General features: G+C 40.1%; 1 protein-coding gene across 1 annotated transcript in view; it reads right to left on the reverse strand.

The window, feature by feature from the left end:
• MYRFL (myelin regulatory factor-like) overlaps positions 1 to 17552 on the reverse strand; it is a 78011-nt gene that overhangs the window by 56366 nt on the left and 4093 nt on the right. The window contains 6 exon segments of the mRNA XM_019543938.1: positions 576 to 726; positions 3219 to 3310; positions 6030 to 6291; positions 6379 to 6446; positions 11437 to 11534; positions 11537 to 11571. Of these exon segments, the coding sequence (XP_019399483.1) occupies positions 576 to 726; positions 3219 to 3310; positions 6030 to 6291; positions 6379 to 6446; positions 11437 to 11534; positions 11537 to 11571 (706 nt within the window).

The following is a 17552-nucleotide window of genomic DNA, read 5'->3' on the forward strand; positions in this document are numbered from 1 at the left end:
GGACAGGTTGGGGGAAGGAGGGCAGGGAAAAAGAGTGAACAAGCTGTGGCCTTCCCAAGGGATTATTTTTTGTGTCAAACAAATATTTACAATTATGTTGTGGAAAGAAAACTTTAAAATGATGAGCTGGCAGATTTTTGGTAGTGTAGGTGATGACAGCCTATTTTGCAGTAACAAAATGTGTATGCAACTTTTTAACTTAAGAGTGTTTTATTTAAGTCCTGAGATCAGGACTTGTGTACTGTATGTGCAGGAGCTGTTTGTGCCAAGTTGCCTTGATAAAAAAAGCAAAAATCAAATGGATTTGAGTTAGCTAGGAAATGCTTCTGGCCCTGAATGCACCAAATCCAGTGTCCATTTGCTATATTAAAAAATATACCCAAATACTTGGCATAAGTGTGCAACCACTGCTTAAAATTTGGTTATCTGATCTCTAGGCAGATTCAGACTCGGTCCTGATTGTTATCTTTCTCCACCTCCAGTTTCACTCTGAAGAAGGATAACAAATGCTGAATCTACAATTTATGTCTGCATCACAATAAAAAACAAATTCAAGAGTGAGCACTAATGCTTACAGTTTTTCATAATTACAGTTAAATAAGCTGCTCCAGTGCAAAGTTTGATATGGCTGCCATGTTAGAGCTTGATAGCATTTTTCCACAGCGGCTATGTTCTGTTCATCACTGTCATATTCTTGCATGTCAATGGCACAATCTTCAACAGTCACTGTAAAGAGATAAAAGTGACAGCTCATCAGCTGCTTGCATGACTAGCCAACATTCCGTAGAAAGATCAACATGCAAAAGAAAAATATCCCTCGTTTCCTTTATACTATACACAATTATTTTGACATCTTACAAGTGGTTTTTAGCTTTTATGCTTTGAGAAGTGTCAGGATCACAGGAAAGTAGGGCTGGGAGGGACCTCACAAGGTCATCTAGTCCAGCCCCCTGCTCAAGGCAGGAGCATCCCTGACCAAACCATCCCAGCCAAGTGTCTGTCTAGCCTGCTCTTGAAAACTTCTAAAGATGGAGAGTCTATAACTTCTCTAGGTAGCCTGTTCCAATGCTTGACTACCATTATAATAAGAAAGTTCCTCCTAACCTCCAACCTAAATTTCTCCTGCTGAAGGCTGAAGCCATTGCTCCTAGTCCTGTCCCTTATGGCCACAGAGAAAAACTCACCTCCATCCTTTCTGGTATCAAAGACTGTAATCAAATCCTTCCTTGGACTTCCTGGCCATTTTTACACATGCAAGCACTGTAGTGCCAGACATTCTGAAAAGTGCCCAGTGCTGCAACACTTGCAGTTGTATAAGCAGCAAAATGCGCATCAGCGCTGAGAAAATGGAGGTAGCACGCTTTTGAACTAAAACACATGAGAGGTGCTTTAGTTCAAAAGCATGCTGCCACCATTTTCTGTGTGTTGACATACATTTCACCACTTATACAACTGCACACAGCACAGCACAGTTTGCCTCAGCTTGCATGCAGCTGGATGTCTGGTGTATTGCGGGACAAAAAAAGTGTGTATGTAAATACCCATTCAAACTACATAACCCTAGCTCTTTCAGTCTTTTCTCATAACCCTTGCTTTCCAGGCCTCTCATTACTTGATATATCACTACTATTACTTGAGTAGTACCACTTGTTTCATCTTGCCACCAATATTTTACTTTGAAAAAATAAAATTTGTCAACTAAGCACTTTTTAGCTTGTTTTTAGCAATATCTAACAAAGAATGAACAGGTGTCTGGATTAGAGATCCCCTCCCCTTTTTATGAATTGCATATAAAAAGTCTGCCAATACAGACTAACAGGCATCATGAGGCTCCCTTCCCACATTCAAATATTCAAACTAGCTGGCATATGATGTTTTATACAGATAAATATCCAAACTACCATTTTGAGGTACACGGAATTAACTGGGATGCTTGGGGATACAAGCACATATTATCAACTCTGCAGAGAACTTCATATGAGACACAGCTAAATGGAGTGCCATCAGGAATACAGCAGATACTCCAGTGAGATAATAAACTAAGACTCTAATCTGTACATAGCTTGATGCAGCATAGTGTGACAGAGTACATTACTACTGGAATTATTCCAGAGCTGCTATTTGCAGCAACTGTGCTTCTGACAGACAGCTGTGTGAACAGGCAACAATATTCTGCAAATGCAGATTGATTTTCAAATTCATTTCCTTCTGTCATGTTTTCCTCTTATGAGTTCTGTCTCTTCTAACATCTTTGCTGTTGAGTTTTTACGTAATGCAGATTTTTGAAGATAGCAATTTTCAAAGCTCCATCACTGCTATTAAAACAGAATTTTAAATATGCGTACAAGTATTTACATCAGAACTGCTTGCTTATCCATTATATCAGGGAGCAAGCATGTGCCTTATTTGACCAGCCCCAATTAAGCAACAAATAAAATATCCACAAACATGGGTTTCCTATCAACCCATACACTAGCTGGGTAAAGAATCTATTAAACATTGATCAAATACTCTCATAACTTATTCTGCCCAAACAAGAGGTTTACATTCATTATGTTTTTTTTCTTGACAAACTAGTTATTCCCATAAAGCCCACAGGCCATGGAAGATGATCCATTCCTTTATAAGACTGATAAATCTTTTTCATATACATGAACTTACTATAAGCTCAGCATTCTTATTTTGCCAAAATACCAAACTAGATTAAATCGGGGGGAAGGGGGGAGGAAGATGAAGCGAGGTTTGTTTGGTTTTTTTCCTGAATCAAACATACATGTTGGCAAATTCTCTGGAAATAAAGGAGTTACTATATCACATAACAAGTGGAGCTGAAATTAATTGACCTACATGTCATATTTAGCCTCAGCTTTAAGTTAAACAGACCCTAAATGGTTTCTTGGCTTTACTCAACTTTGTGCCAAATAGATCAGCAGAGTATGAAACTGAATATATTCCAAAAGCTAAAGCACACTTATTGTAGTGCACATGTTTTGTAGTGTGAGCATTTAAAGCTTCATCCCCAGCCGCTAAACATAGATAGTTCCCTAGTTCTGAAAACACTGTACAGAGAACTGCTTTAGCTTCTAGTGTGGATACTGATCTGCACTAACAGATTAATAGTCATCTTTTTCTGAGCCACTGAAAGCTTGAATCTCAAAATATCCTACTTGTAAATGTAAAAAGCTCTACTGTTTCATGTTGTTGATGTTTTTGCTTACCATGTCTGGAGTTGCCTGGCCATATTGGAGAATCAGTGACATCTTCCAACAGTTGAGAGAACTTTCTTTTTTTGGTTGATGCCAGAGAAATACTTGAGAAGAAAGAAAGAAATACGTAGTGCACAATTCACTTGAATTTAAACCTGAATATCACAGAATAATTATATCCTGATATTCCTAACCAAATTTTCACTAAGAATATGGCCATATCACCATTGCGTTATATCGGAAACCACTGACTGGTACAGCTGCCTCCATGCCAACAGCTCTCATCCTAAGCACACCACTAGAAACACCATCTGTAGCCGAGCTCTGCATTATAACTGTATCTGCTGTGATCCCACTGACCACCTTAAATTCTAGAACAGGGATTGCTATTCCTATGATACAACCTAGGACGATAGCCAGTCAAATCAACAGAGTCAGAATCAGACCACCTCAATCCTCTCTCTCCCCCTCCCCATAATTCTGAATTGCTACAATATCAATACTGGAACAAGGAAAACAGACTCTCTTTGGTTGTCATCTACAGCCCCCAGATTGAACTCCATCATTAATGACCTCCACGCCCTCCTCGAAAAATGATGATCGTCTCAAGGTAGCCGTGAGGGACAAATCTGTCCTGGCTTACAGGCAGCCCCACAACCTCCAACAACATCTCTCCAGGAACAGATTACCTAACCCCTATTCTCACCAAGGCACCAGACCTTGCTCCAAACTCAAAGTCTGCTGTACCTCCTTATCGACACAGATCACATCAACACTGGTGCATGGATTATAACATCTGAGGTTCATTTACCTGCACTTGCACCAATAACACACCTCCTTACAGTGCCCCTTTGCTGTCTACATTGGGCACACATGGTGATCCCTATGTGTAAGAATGGTTGAACACTGATATGACATGGATGCCAAAAAGAAAGACAAGCCTGCGGCAGAACATTTAACCTCCCTGGTTCCATCACTTACCTCAGAGCAGCTGTTCTTAGACAACAAAACTCTAAAAACAGACTTGAACATGAAATTACAGAACAAGAAAACATCCACAGACTGGATTGTGTTAAGTATGGTCTAAACTAGGCATGTTCACCCTCCAGCCCGCATATCAAGTGTGGGCTACAGAGCCATTGCATCTGGCCCACAGGGCTTCCCAAAGGTTGGGAAATTTGGCAACAGGAAAGCAGTGGCCACCCACCCTCGTTGCCAAAATTTCCATGCCCCATCCACAAACACAGCCAGATCCAACCCGGGACTGGATCAGGGCTGTGCCACATCTCCCCACCCCCCACCCACACCATAGGGCTGGATTGGGCCTTGGCTGCCCCCCTATTCCTTCTACATGGCCTGGTGGAGCCCCACTGTGCTGGTTCTGGGTGCCAGATCAGGGCCACACCTGGCTCATGGACAACTGGGCACTGCCCATCTAGCCTGCCAAGGAAGAAAGTTGAGTACCACTGGTCTAAACCAAGACTATGGATTCTTCTCCCATACCTGGATTAGCTTTTATAAGCCCTACATCCCTCAATGAGTTACCTGATTTGTATTTCTCTCTCCTACACACCCTGTCTCCTGCAGCAGTGCCATTTTTCCTCACACCTTCCCTAACCCTTTGTAGTCTAATCACTGCTTTCTATTTAGCAGCTCTGCTTCCAGCAGTCCCTTCACAGCATCTAATGAAGCAAGTCCTCTGCTTACAACTAAGTATACACCTCCTATTTGGTTAGTCTATAAAATACAAATCTATCCTGCCTTCTCAGTTTTATTTTTCCAGCATTTTGCAACTTTGCTCTTAAGCCCACCTTATCAACTTATGGTTGCATATTAATTCAAATAGGTAATCTGGACTGTGGGAGTATCTATGTGGCTTAATATGAACCAGAAACTTGAGATTGGCTTTGTGGCTCCTATACCTGACTGTATGCTATCACTATGGAGTGGACACCTCTCCCTTTCCCTCTGGTTTTGACCAGAAATTCCCCATCCATGGTGCAGTTACCCAGTGGAAATTTCAGTTAAGTAGGTACATTCAATGACAAGTTTCATGATATAACAAAGTGGTATATTCTGTTGAGAAACAAGTTAGTAAAAAAAAAAAAAAAAAAAGATCTTGACTTGCTTTGCCCAGCAGTGTCCACTTAAATTGTGCCTCAGGGAATCCACTTCCATATGAGGGAGAGGACAAAGCCAGAGGTTTTCTCCCAGTATGGGCACCCAAAAGCCTGATTTAATCAGGGGTGATGGATATAGACCTGAACAGGCTACCACTTTATAATCTGGGAGGTGCTATTCTCCCAAAGACAAGGTATTATGACTGGCACTAAGCTCAGGATATTTATTTTCATTGGTATTTGTTTTTATTATTAAACACCCAGTGCATTTTGATGGTTAAACTTTATATCCTGCTTTATTTCTGAGTAAGATGAATTGAGTGTTTTTGCCTTGTGCCAAAATGTTTACAAAAACTCTTTAAAATAAACCCCTTGAAATATGTAGTGTAAAATTCCACAGATATTTCATCTCTGTAGCAGCTTACAGCATCTCTCTAACCTTGGAGCTTTTTTATTGAAGCAAATTGCTTTTGGTTTTAATCTGATATATAATCTTTAAAACATGCTTAAAAAACAATAGACCAAAAGGTGACCCATAAATGTCTAAATCATGCCACCCTGTGGAGAACCATGCACTTACAGGTATTTTTTTGCAGACTGCTCTCATTTAGAAGTCGCTGCCCTTCAGGGTAGCTGCCAGCTCCTATTCCCCACCCCCCTCCCCATTTCAGCCTGGTCCCCATGTAATAGTATTATAATTTACCCAGTCGAAGCATGAGGGGCTCTTGGCTGAAGGTAAGAATAATTCAAATTCAAACAGTTGGATGATGTTGAGTTACTCCAGGGAGCCACAGGATTGTCTGGCTTCAGAGAGCAGTCTTGAAGAACATTGCAGGGCTGTCCAGTGGAACTGGTGGCGGAGAAATTCTCAGAGAATCTGCAAGGAAACGTACAGGGCGCCCCTACAGAAGGGAATGTGAGCGAAGGCCGCAGTCCAGTGGACCACGCAGCATCGTAATGTAAAGCTGCAAGGAACACAAATGAAGTGTAAACATCAAGAGAGTAAAACGCATCCTCTCAAACAAGGTAGAAGTAGAAATTGCACAACCCACCCTTGAGTTGTGGGGGAGAACATGGTTCTGATCCCGAGTCTGGTGGAGAGTCTGGTAACCGACTCTGACTAGTAGAAACAAGAGAGACATTTTTAATTTCCATTATTAAAACAAAAATAAAGAAGTTATAGCTTGTAACCACTCTGAGCAGCAGAGGGCAAGTGGGGAACCAGTTACAAGCGCTGACATGCTAGGGGGACGGGGAGGTCCAGAAGATAGCAGTTGCCACTTCCATCCTGGGGGCAAAACTGACCTGTAGCATCTCCGCTTTACACTGCCTCAAACTACACAAGTGACATAACACAGAGACTAGGTAGCCATTGATCCTTGGGCTTCTTATAAAAGCAGGTCAGCCTGTGGCACAGGTGCCACAAGTGGCATGGGTAGCCTGTGTGTACGGCACACAGCACATCAGGGAGGGGACAGGCAGTACAGCGGCAGATACAGCAGGAAGCAGAAAGCGGGGCAGCAGATCAAGCAGGGAACACGGGACTGGAAGCAAATGGCAAAGCAGCAGAGCAGGCAGGAAAAGGAGATTGGAATAGCACTAGGGAAATATGTAGGGCTAATTTGTAGGAAGCCTGCCAAAAAGGTTGGCCCCCATTGCTCAAGAGTATGGATGAAAGATTAACAACATCTGCTTCAGCAGTCTTTACCATACTCTAACCAGGTTTTTTTGGATGATATTCTCACAGCAGCTGGGAAGTGTAACTGAATTACTCCATAGGCCACTAAAACTTTGACAGTATGGAAATTAAGAGAAGCAAGCAAGAGACACAGAGGAAATGGTATACTACAGAGTGCAATGGAAGAGGACAAAAACTAAACTAATATGCTCGATTCTAAATTTAATTTAGATTCGAACTGCAGCACACTCACCAGAAATGCCAGGGAACTTAGAGCCAGGTTTCAAGGTCAGATCTCGCCAGTTATCAGGGTCCGAGGGCAATCTATTTTGCTAGCTTTTTATCCTATACTCTTATATAATTATTCAGGTCAATTTGGAAGAATTAATTAGTTGAGACAATTTTTTTTGCAAACCAAAAATCATTATGATCAGGAACGATCAAGATTCTTGGCCTTTACACACAGCATGGCTGAAACAAAGTCAAAAGTAGGTGAACTTTTTATGAAAATAATTTGTCTTCATATACTTGTCTTAAAATATACTGTATATTGAACTCCAGCATCACTTTTTTAATATATGGGAAAGCTGCCCAGAGGAAGCTTAGATCATTTTAGAAATCTGAATAAATAAAAGAATAATTTATATTACATAGGATATTTTGTTAGGCATGTAATTATACAGAAAAAAACTTGCTAATATCACACACCATTAAAGGGAAACTGTGACACCAGCGTCCATTAAAATGACCTGCTAAGCTATTGCCAAGTTCATCTAAGGTTTGCTTTTACCACCATGGCACAGAATTGTATATACAAGAGACTGATCTCACAGCAAATGTTGTGATAATTGACATGTAGCTGTATCTGTACCTCGACAAATAAACTTGACCTCTCTGACACTTGTATTTGCACAGTACAAATGCCAGTGATACCCAATATCTACTAATTTATCTTCCGATTCCTTGTTGTCCCAATGCCGTTAAATTCCTGGTATCTCAGTTACAGTGCTTTACTTAAGTGAGGAATTAGGTATTTTAGTACAGCAAATGTGTAGGAAAACAGAGAAGCAGTTATGAGCTCAAAGAGCCATGGACATTACAGCCTTGACAGAAGAATATTGGCTAAGAACCAGGAAGTTTCATGGGCCCTATAACTTAATTCTAAACTGAGCCAATACCCAAGCACAAGAGATTTAGGTTTTAACATTTGCAGAAAGCAGTCAGAAAATGTGACTTCTGCCAAGTTCTCCATGCAGGTTTGTGATTTTAAAAGTATCCATGGAGAGATGCTTGTGGACAGTTTACTTTTAATCATATACATTTTTATTTCATTGAAGATTTTATTGGGCAAGTGGGAGGGAAAGGAAGGGTGGCAGAGTGTGTGTGCACTCCACAGTAAACAACTGTCTGTCTCTTTTACTGAACTAGCCAATTCTATACTAGAGAGCACACTAAGCAGCTCCCTTGGTGGACTACTCACAACAATGAACAAATGAGCCAGTCCTCATCTGCAAAGCCAAATTGCTCATGGAGGGAAAATAGATGCTACCTTATATAATCCCCAGGCCGCTGTGAGGAAAACAATTTACTGCAAGGGAAATGGATCTTCGATAACTGCCACTGTGCATACATTTAGGTGCAATAAAAGGAAGCTAAAGTGTAGTAATGTAGTTCAATTTTAGCATGTTACTGTGCTTTAGTTTCATCTGTTATAGGGAAAGAGTATGTAATGTGGGCAGTTACTACAGTCAAAGCCATGCAGTAAAGACCCATCCCCTTTCATCCTATAGTAAATTGTTCAAATGCCCATAGCCTCTGGTATAGGATTTGCTTTTCCCCAGTCAAAGGTTATGGAGTTCCAACAGCTGTAATGTTGGCTCTATTTCAAGATATAGAGACCGGAGATCCCAGTTCAGGTCCAGATTCAGTTAACCAAAATGCTGGCTATGACACACATACTCAGATTGGGATTCTCAAAGGAGCCTAAGGGAATACATTTCTTATGTAACATAACAATCATTTATCTAGAACTAACATAGCTCCTCAGCTAACAGAAGAAATAATTTAAACGCAAATTAAAATTCAGAGTTGTGTTCTTAACCCTTTACAGTTTTATATAAAGTCAGCATTAAAGCTTTCTTTGAAACACTGTCTAAGAAACAGGTGGTTAGGCGGTATAAAGCTATTAACAGTTAAAGAAAACTAATGGTGAGGGGACTTTTCTGGTACTATATTACTTATATAACACTTGCTGTTCTCCAGTTAAGTTAAATGGAAAACAGTTGTTTGAAGGAATATAGTAACATTAAAAAAAAGACATAGATGTCCTCTATCTGCGCTACAAACATCTTGAATACTGACACAGAATTCTGTGATCTAAAAGTCATTCTTTCAATCTTGTATTTTTTTAGTTTAGCCAGCACACCAGAGTAATCAGTTTTACTTTTGTTTGCTGACCATTTTACTTAGGTATTCACATATATTTCAGCATTTTCTTATTTTTCTTTTTGTAAACTTTGATGTTTTTACAAACTATAAATTTTGGGCTAAGTTTGACTTGCTGAATGTTACTTTAGTATTTAGTAACATGTTTAAAGTTTTCTTTAGAGTATTTCTAGAGCTTTTAAATATTGTGTCTAATATTTTAAACATTGTTATCCAACTTCTAGGAAACTAGAGTTAGAAAACAAATTTGCCATTTACTAAAAATACTAGTTTTCCAATGCACTTTGAGAAATTTGAATGGTAAATCTTTAGAGGTGGATTGCTATTAGTCTTTCTGCATCTAAAGAGCAGGTTTCTAGCTGTTCTTTTGCCATTTATGTGCAATTTTATGCCATCCACAACTAAAAACATATATAGGGAAAACAATCATCAAGATTCTTATTTGTGCCTGTGCCCATCATTTTACGTAGTGTTGCTAAGGGTGTTTAAAAATGGGATTCCAAAAAACTTAATGCAGTTATTGTGTATTCACTGTACAGTATGACTATTCTTAATCCCATACTTATTTATATGATTATATTAATCTAAAAAAATAAAATGTCTTTCTAAATTTATTCTGTATAATTTTCTTTTGCTGCATATTTATCAAGACTCTTCGTGTTTTTATCCTTTGACAACTCCTGATGAATTTTCACATAATAATTATTTTTTCTTCTTATACACACATTTAGCAGTACAAAGAAATGCTTTTTAATTTTATTTCTGATACAGATAGTTATTGAACTGCATCATCAAGTACAGTTAAAACACTATTAAACCTCTAAAATACACTGTGCTTTATGAGTAAATTTTGCTGCACATAAATAAAGTTGTCACACTATTTAATGGTAGTTATCCGCAGAACTAAAGGAACTGTATAGCTATTCCAATTGCATAGCACAAGAGAGAGTCATGTAAGTAATATATGAACAGTGGAATCTCTTTTTTAAATTTTTGTAAAGGACTTGAATAAATCAATGTAACCTGGTTAGTTTTCTCCATGCTTAATTATGATAAAAAACCTAAGTCCCTGAGCATTCAGCTAGAGTTTTTTATTCTTATTTTTAGCTATGCCAATAAGAAAATAAGGAGTCAAGTCATAGATCATGAACAAGAGTGGGTCAATGATAGCTTGACATAGTTCATTGTAAATGTATGCAGCATGTGATTGTACTTAAGATGGAAAATATTGTCAGTTTTTAATTTTTTTTTTAAACACCCTTCTTTATCCTGGTTCTTGGCAGTTCTCAGCCTTTTTATACTAATGATGTTGTATTTAAATGCGAGTCATCTGGGATTTGTTAGGATGGATTTTCTGGGTTTTAAGGTCTTCGATGGATTTGTAATCTCTGGTAGGTTGTCCTTGACTGTTCTCCACTGCATGCGGTCTTGTAATTCACCTTTTTTTTTTTTTTTTTTTTTTAAATACACACACACACACACACACACACACACACAAGCTCTTAGCTCTGCATAAGACTGTAACATGAAGGAACAATTGATTACTCCAAAGTTTCATACTATGTCTGACAGCTTCCAATTTTAGGTATTTGATATTTTTAAATAACTTAAGATAAACTATTATTCATTCCCTTGAATAATGGTATCTTGTAAGAAAATTGTGCTTATTACCTTCTCAAACTCTTTTTACATTTCTTTATGTACAGTTTTGACAAAGGATCATTGCTCTTATTTTAAATCAAAACACTTTCTATAGAACAGACTTGATTTAGATATCAGGTGGCATTGTTACATTCCGATTTCAATCATATATTTATAATAGCAGCACTTAAAAGTACAAATGCAGTGGTGCTCAATCAGGATGCCACAGCTCTATTATTTTTCCTTGGTAATTTTTTCCTGGCATTTTCTGAGGGTTGTACTGGGTCTCTAATAAGATTGAGAACCACTGGATTAGAGACTTCAGTGTTCATCACTTAAAACTTACAGGGTTCCACATTCAAAGTCACTGCCAATGAACTCTTCCAACATGCTTGTATCCACCATGGGATTCTCCAAGGCTCCGTGCACATCTTGTCCTACAATTAAAAACATGGAAGAGCTTGAATTTCATCAGTGACATCTAAGAGAAACCATAGTCCAGATTCCAGTGCAAGCAGAACCAGTGCTGTCTACTTTCTAACATGTAGAAAGGACAATCACAGCAGCCCTGCCTTTAGCAAAGCCCTTTCACACAACAGAAGGGACCCATTTTCATCTGAAAACCCAGTTGCTCTGTAAGAGAAGACATTGGGAATGTAGGAAGCAGCGGGCAGCTTAAAGACATCATAGACAGTGGCAGAGCAATTCCAGACATTGGAAATTTCTTCACATCAGTTTGAGATCTAATGTTTCAACACCAGCACATGCTCCATCCAGTGAAATGGCAAGTCCAGGTCTATATTTTGAATTCTAGAAAACATGTCTTTCATTTCATAATGATCAGCAGGCTGGGGTTAATACCAATACAAGACAACTGGCTTAGAAAGCAAATGTTCCAATATGACGATCCAGTGTCTACATTTATAAATTTGGTTTTGAAACATTGGCTATAAAAATCTATTCTCATTTATGTTTATTTAACTTTTTAGAACAGGAATAAAATATTTTAAATTTGATGCTGAGCTTTGGCTTCCTATTAATCTGCTAAGGCCAGAACACCAATACACCGGATTTAGTCATCAGTAGGAAGGTTCAGTACTTTGTCCTTTGTTGCTTAGTAACTGAAGGCTATAAAAAGATTTTATGATTATAAAGTCTATAGGATTAATGAGAACTTTGAAAAAAAGAGAGTCAGGTGGAACTACCCTGAAAGACAAACACACACAAATATTTTCTACTCTCTCTTTGTAATAAATACACTCTAAATCAGGGGCATCAAAGGTATGGGCCACAGTCCAGATCTGGCCTGGGGAACCATAGCCCAGCCTGCAATGCTGCCCTGAGTCTTAGAGTGGACCCACACACTGCAAAGGGCACCCAGGCAGGACTGGGCTAGGCTACCCACTGTATGCAGCACCCGTGCCAGCCCCACAGCCTAGATCTGGCAGGCAGGGCTGGTCTGCAGGCCTGATCTGTTCATGGACTGGCCCACACCATTTATCCAGCTTGCAGGGATGGATGAGTTTGACACCCCTGCTCTAAATAAGTAAAAACACCTCTACCACCCACTCCCAGTGGGCCACATGCTGGAAAAACATCTTGTAGCCATTACAGAAGCTCTGGGTACACACAAGGCAGAAGTTACATCCCCTCTCCACTATATGATACACATAAAACAGAAGCAAGTGGAGCCAGCTGCTCTTCATGGCAGCAATGCCTACTACAGACAGTGGAATAGATACGCCATGAAGGGGTGCACCAATAGCTTACCTTTGGCTCTCTACTGCCCAGGCTCCTCATTCCAGGAAGATTCACCACTAGTAACTTTAGACATCAGTTAACTGTAAGCAACATCTAGATCTGAGCCTGTCAGCAAATCCCTTCTATGTGCATGTCAGTGCTTAGGTCTACAGTGCAAGACCTAAAAAGACTTTAGGAAACATGAGGTTAGGGAATCAGTCACCCATTACTGAAACAAAAAGTTCTTTCCATTTGCTCTAAGTTAAATAACTTTAAAATTCAAATTGCAGGCCTCCTCTTGACAGCCAGGGCCTTGCCTCCAGATATACCATCAAAACCTGACCTCTGCACAACAGGTAACAGCTTGAGGAGGTGCCGTCTCCAGCTCCTCATTCATTTCTCAGTGAAATTTAGAAAGCAAAACTCAATAGGAATCCTCAGAAATTTAAATATAATGAACAGAAAGAGCAAAACAATGTTTTGAAACCACACACCGTGCACAGATGGAGTTTGCCCATTTAAAAGGAACATGACAGTCAGGATCATTGCTGATTTTTTCATTTGAAGATTACAATTCATCAAAAACTAAAACTTTTTTGGCAGAAGCTTCTATTGAAACTTCCATCGGGAAGGTTTCTCAGGCATGAGAGAGAATAACATCACCAGAGCAGGTGGCTCCCTGAAGCTCAAGCTCTGAAGGGGAAGATGGCGCAATCCACCAACAGCACTGATCTCTGAACCGCTTCACTTCCAAGAAGTGCTTCTCTTGTCCATAGATGTGTACCCCACAAAGGGATCAATTTGAAAAGCTACTTCCCCAGAAGAAACTCCCTGGAAGATTCTCACTCAGCAGCTCACAAAGATGTCTGCTGTCAGGGAAAACAAATCAGATCAAGGAGAAAGACAAAAAAACCTGTCCCTCTGTCCAAAGAGCTCCTTGCTGAGTTACTGTCAGAGATCATATCTTTAAGATCATCTATGGAGGCCATATTTGATGAGGTTAAAGCAGAAATAAAATGAATATGGGGAGATAAAGGTGGAGGCAAACTAGCATTCAGCAGTAAATTGGCAAAATAAAATCATGATTTAAAAAAGAAAAGAAAAAAATGGCTTGTAGAGAAAAAACTCAGGACAAAGAATCACGAGACAAAAACAACATGAAAACAGAGGGCTCCTTTAAAAGCTGAGGAGATGAGAGAATATATAAAACAGGTTCTCCACTCTTTCCTTACAAAGAAAGGTGACAGTCCTTATAGACAGAGCACACCAAGTTCTCCATGTTCTCTTCTCCCCTGCCAGCTCAAACAAACCCAGAAACTCTGGGAGGATATAAGGCTGTGGACAGGCATTGCCTTACTTTCAGGAAACACAACCATTTCCTGGCACAAAAAAGTGAGCATACCAGCAATTTGTGGCAGAAAAACCATAGCAATTCTACCACAAAGTGTTAGCTCTAACTGCAATCATCACCACCACTGCAAGAGCTGGGGCTGTAACAGTAACACTATTGGGGATGACAGGGGTAAGGAGAACAGTTAGTTACCTTGGTCCCTACCACCCCTGGAGGGGCAGGGGGGGGAGGAAGAGGCAGCACAGAAGGAGGGCTGACTGTCTTTGGCAGCTACTGCATTCATCAGCTCTCAGCTGATCATTTACAGCTTTCCCCACTTCCCCAGCAAGGGAGAGGGAACGTGGTCAATGATTGGGTTTGTCCTGGGGGTGGGAGAGATGCAAGGAGCAGCCCACTAGCACTCCCTGGCTAGAGAGTGTGGCTTTGAAGCCAGTTTGCAACTCTCCAACCAGGGAGCTGGAAGGCCTGTATGCCCAATTTCTCACCACATTTCCATGGCATGGAAAATTCTCCTGAAATTCTTAGCACTGCAGTTGAACTCATGTCCATAAGTACAAGTGGTTCAAGACCTGTCAGGCTGCATTAAGGAAAGTGACAGAACTACGTGAGATTATAGCACCTCTCAGAACAACAAATATAATATGGATTTTTCTTTTTAAACTTCTCCCCACATCAAGAACAGCAGTATAGTATAAAGAAGAAAAAGGAAGGCCTTAAAATCGTTGAGAAAGTGAGATTAATGAAAAGCACCCTGGAAACTTAGCTTAAGTAAGGCAGACAGTGAGAAGTAGCACTGTACTACTGATTGTCAAACTGTTAAACCACAGACAAGGAAGATGCCAAAAAGTACAAGGGAAAAAAAAGACTAGGAGAAATCACAAAACCAGGGGTATTAAAGAGAACTTGAGCAAGACTGAATTATACTAGGATTAAAAGAAAAAAGATTAAAAGAAAAAAAATGAAGAGGGAACACCATAAATGATTACATGGCGTCATGCCCTGATGTGGGAGTCAGAAACCTTCCAGAAAGGAGTTCAATACTCAGACAGGGAAGGGTTAAACAACCGTCTTTATTTGAGTGGTAGGATGAATCTCCACATTTTGGGAAAGACGTAATAGGTAAAACAATAAGGATCATTTAGGGATCCAAATGAAAGAGAACTTGGACTGGGTAAACATTTAAAATTGACAAGTAGAAATAGGCAAGGGTGCCCACCGTCACCACCGCTGTTCACTCTAGCCACAGAACCAGCTAGTACAATAATGCAGGATTCTCAGATAAAGGAAGGAACAGTGGCAGATAAGATAGCTCTCTATGTAGATGATGTGCTGCTTTTTGTAAAGCATCTTCTTTGCTCCTTAAAAACAATAGTATTCCAGATAGCTGCATCTCACTCTATGGATATAAAATTGTAACAAGTTAGAAATGTTAAATGCTGGCATTGGTCAGAAACTTAAGCAGGAACGTGAAAAACTTTGTAAATGTAAGTGGATTAAAAATGCAATGAAATACGTAGGTATTAACCTTACCAAAAAAAAAATGAGGATTTCTGATTCTTTAGAAGTCTGGTCTAAACAGAAGGTGCTCAACCTCCAGCCTACAAGACCATGTCATCTGGTCCTTGCATCTCCCTGCAGGTATGAAAATCTTATGGTGGGGGAGATGCAGCAACATAGATTGCAGCTCTCATTTCCAGGCCCATTGGGATCAGATGACATAGCCCTACATCCTGGTGGGCACCATTGTATGGTGAGATCTGGTCCACAGGGTTGGACCGCACGTGGTGTTTGGACAGCATGTGTGGCTAGGCCAGCATACTAGATTGCACCATGGACCAGCCCCACGCCACTCATCTGGATCATGGGGCCAGAAGGTTGAGCACCACCCGTCTAAAATAACAAAATCTTTCAAAGAATGGATAAGAATGAAAGTTTCTGGGATGGGCAGAATAGCTACCATTAAAATGAACACACTCCCAAAACTTCTCTTTTTATTCCCGTGTTTGGCTCCTACGCCCTTGGGGTGCATGCAGCAGTGGGAGCCACCCCCCAGACAAGCCACTCATGGCTCCATCCTGGCCTCTGCCCCAGCTGTGCAGCATCTGCCCCTACCCCAGCCCCACTCCCTCCCTTACCATGAGGGCCTTGATCTGCTCCCTCCCCTGCCCTTCCCCCACCACACACTCTCTCTCTCTCTCCCTCTCTCTCTCTCTCCCTCTCCTAAAAACAGACTTACCAGCTGGATCTGACTGCTCTCCACAGTGCCAGGCTGTGCTCCTGACCACCTGCATGCTGCATTGTGGCTACACATGTGCACAGGACATTTACTGGCTACATCAGCCAAAAAAAGCTGACTGCCAATAATATCAATTTTCCTTATATCAGTGCCAATCTGATATGGGACTGATGCATCAGTGCACCTCTTTACCTCTAGTCAAGAGCATTTCTTTAATCAAACTATTTTCAGATCCCCAGATAAACATGAGAAGTTGCTATCCCTTTGCCTCCTCCCCATTAACATTTGTTAAAAATAGCGAATTCTTCCCTAAAACTTATATATACGAGGCAGGGTAGGGGTGGGTAGGATGTGAGATCTTATCAAGAAATGTGATAACACAGAAGTAAGAGTTCCTTTTTCCCCCCAATATCTTCAAGTTGGAAATTTTATAATAAATGATAAGTGTAAAGCAGCTCTTGTTTACCTCTTTTGAGCAATTTATATACATAGATTCAAGATTAAAAGGGTCAATCTCTAAAACAGATGCAATTTTAATAGAGTAAGCAATGAATAGGAAGACTAAATTAGTTAGGTCTTGGAAAGGAGACCTAGGCAAAGTAACTGTGCTGGAGAAATTGAGCTGGTGATGCATCAGACTGGAGAGGCTGCAGAGGAAGTTATTTCCTTTTCCAAGTATGATAGTTACAGGAAGTGGTCCAAATATTCTGGTGGGAAGTGACAGAAATAACTCTTGTGATGGGTTTGGACCCATGGATTTTCTATTGAATGCCAAAGTAATGGAAGCTTCCTTTTAACAGAATAGTGATGAAGAAACTGTCCCCTCAGATGAGATTATTAGAAGAGATGCAAGAGGCACAGATATTCAGAAATACAGATCCCTAACCTACACAGAGAATAACCGTTTGCCAGCCAGTAAGTCAGAATAATGAATGTCATATTTATGTTATGTCAACTATAGTAGGCCTAATCTGTTTAATGGTGATATACTAAAGCATTTGCTTGCATTCAACTGATCACAGGAGACAAAGGAAATGAGCAGGTAAGACTGCTGGAGGCAATAAGTTTTTTTTACACCTTAAAGACAGTGAAAAGTCAGCTGAAGGTTGCTTAGAGTTCATTTAGCGTCTGTATA

This window comes from Crocodylus porosus, unplaced genomic scaffold, assembly GCF_001723895.1.
Source record: "Crocodylus porosus isolate Cpor-Errol unplaced genomic scaffold, CroPor_comp1, whole genome shotgun sequence".
Classification (NCBI taxonomy): Eukaryota; Metazoa; Chordata; order Crocodylia; family Crocodylidae; genus Crocodylus; species Crocodylus porosus.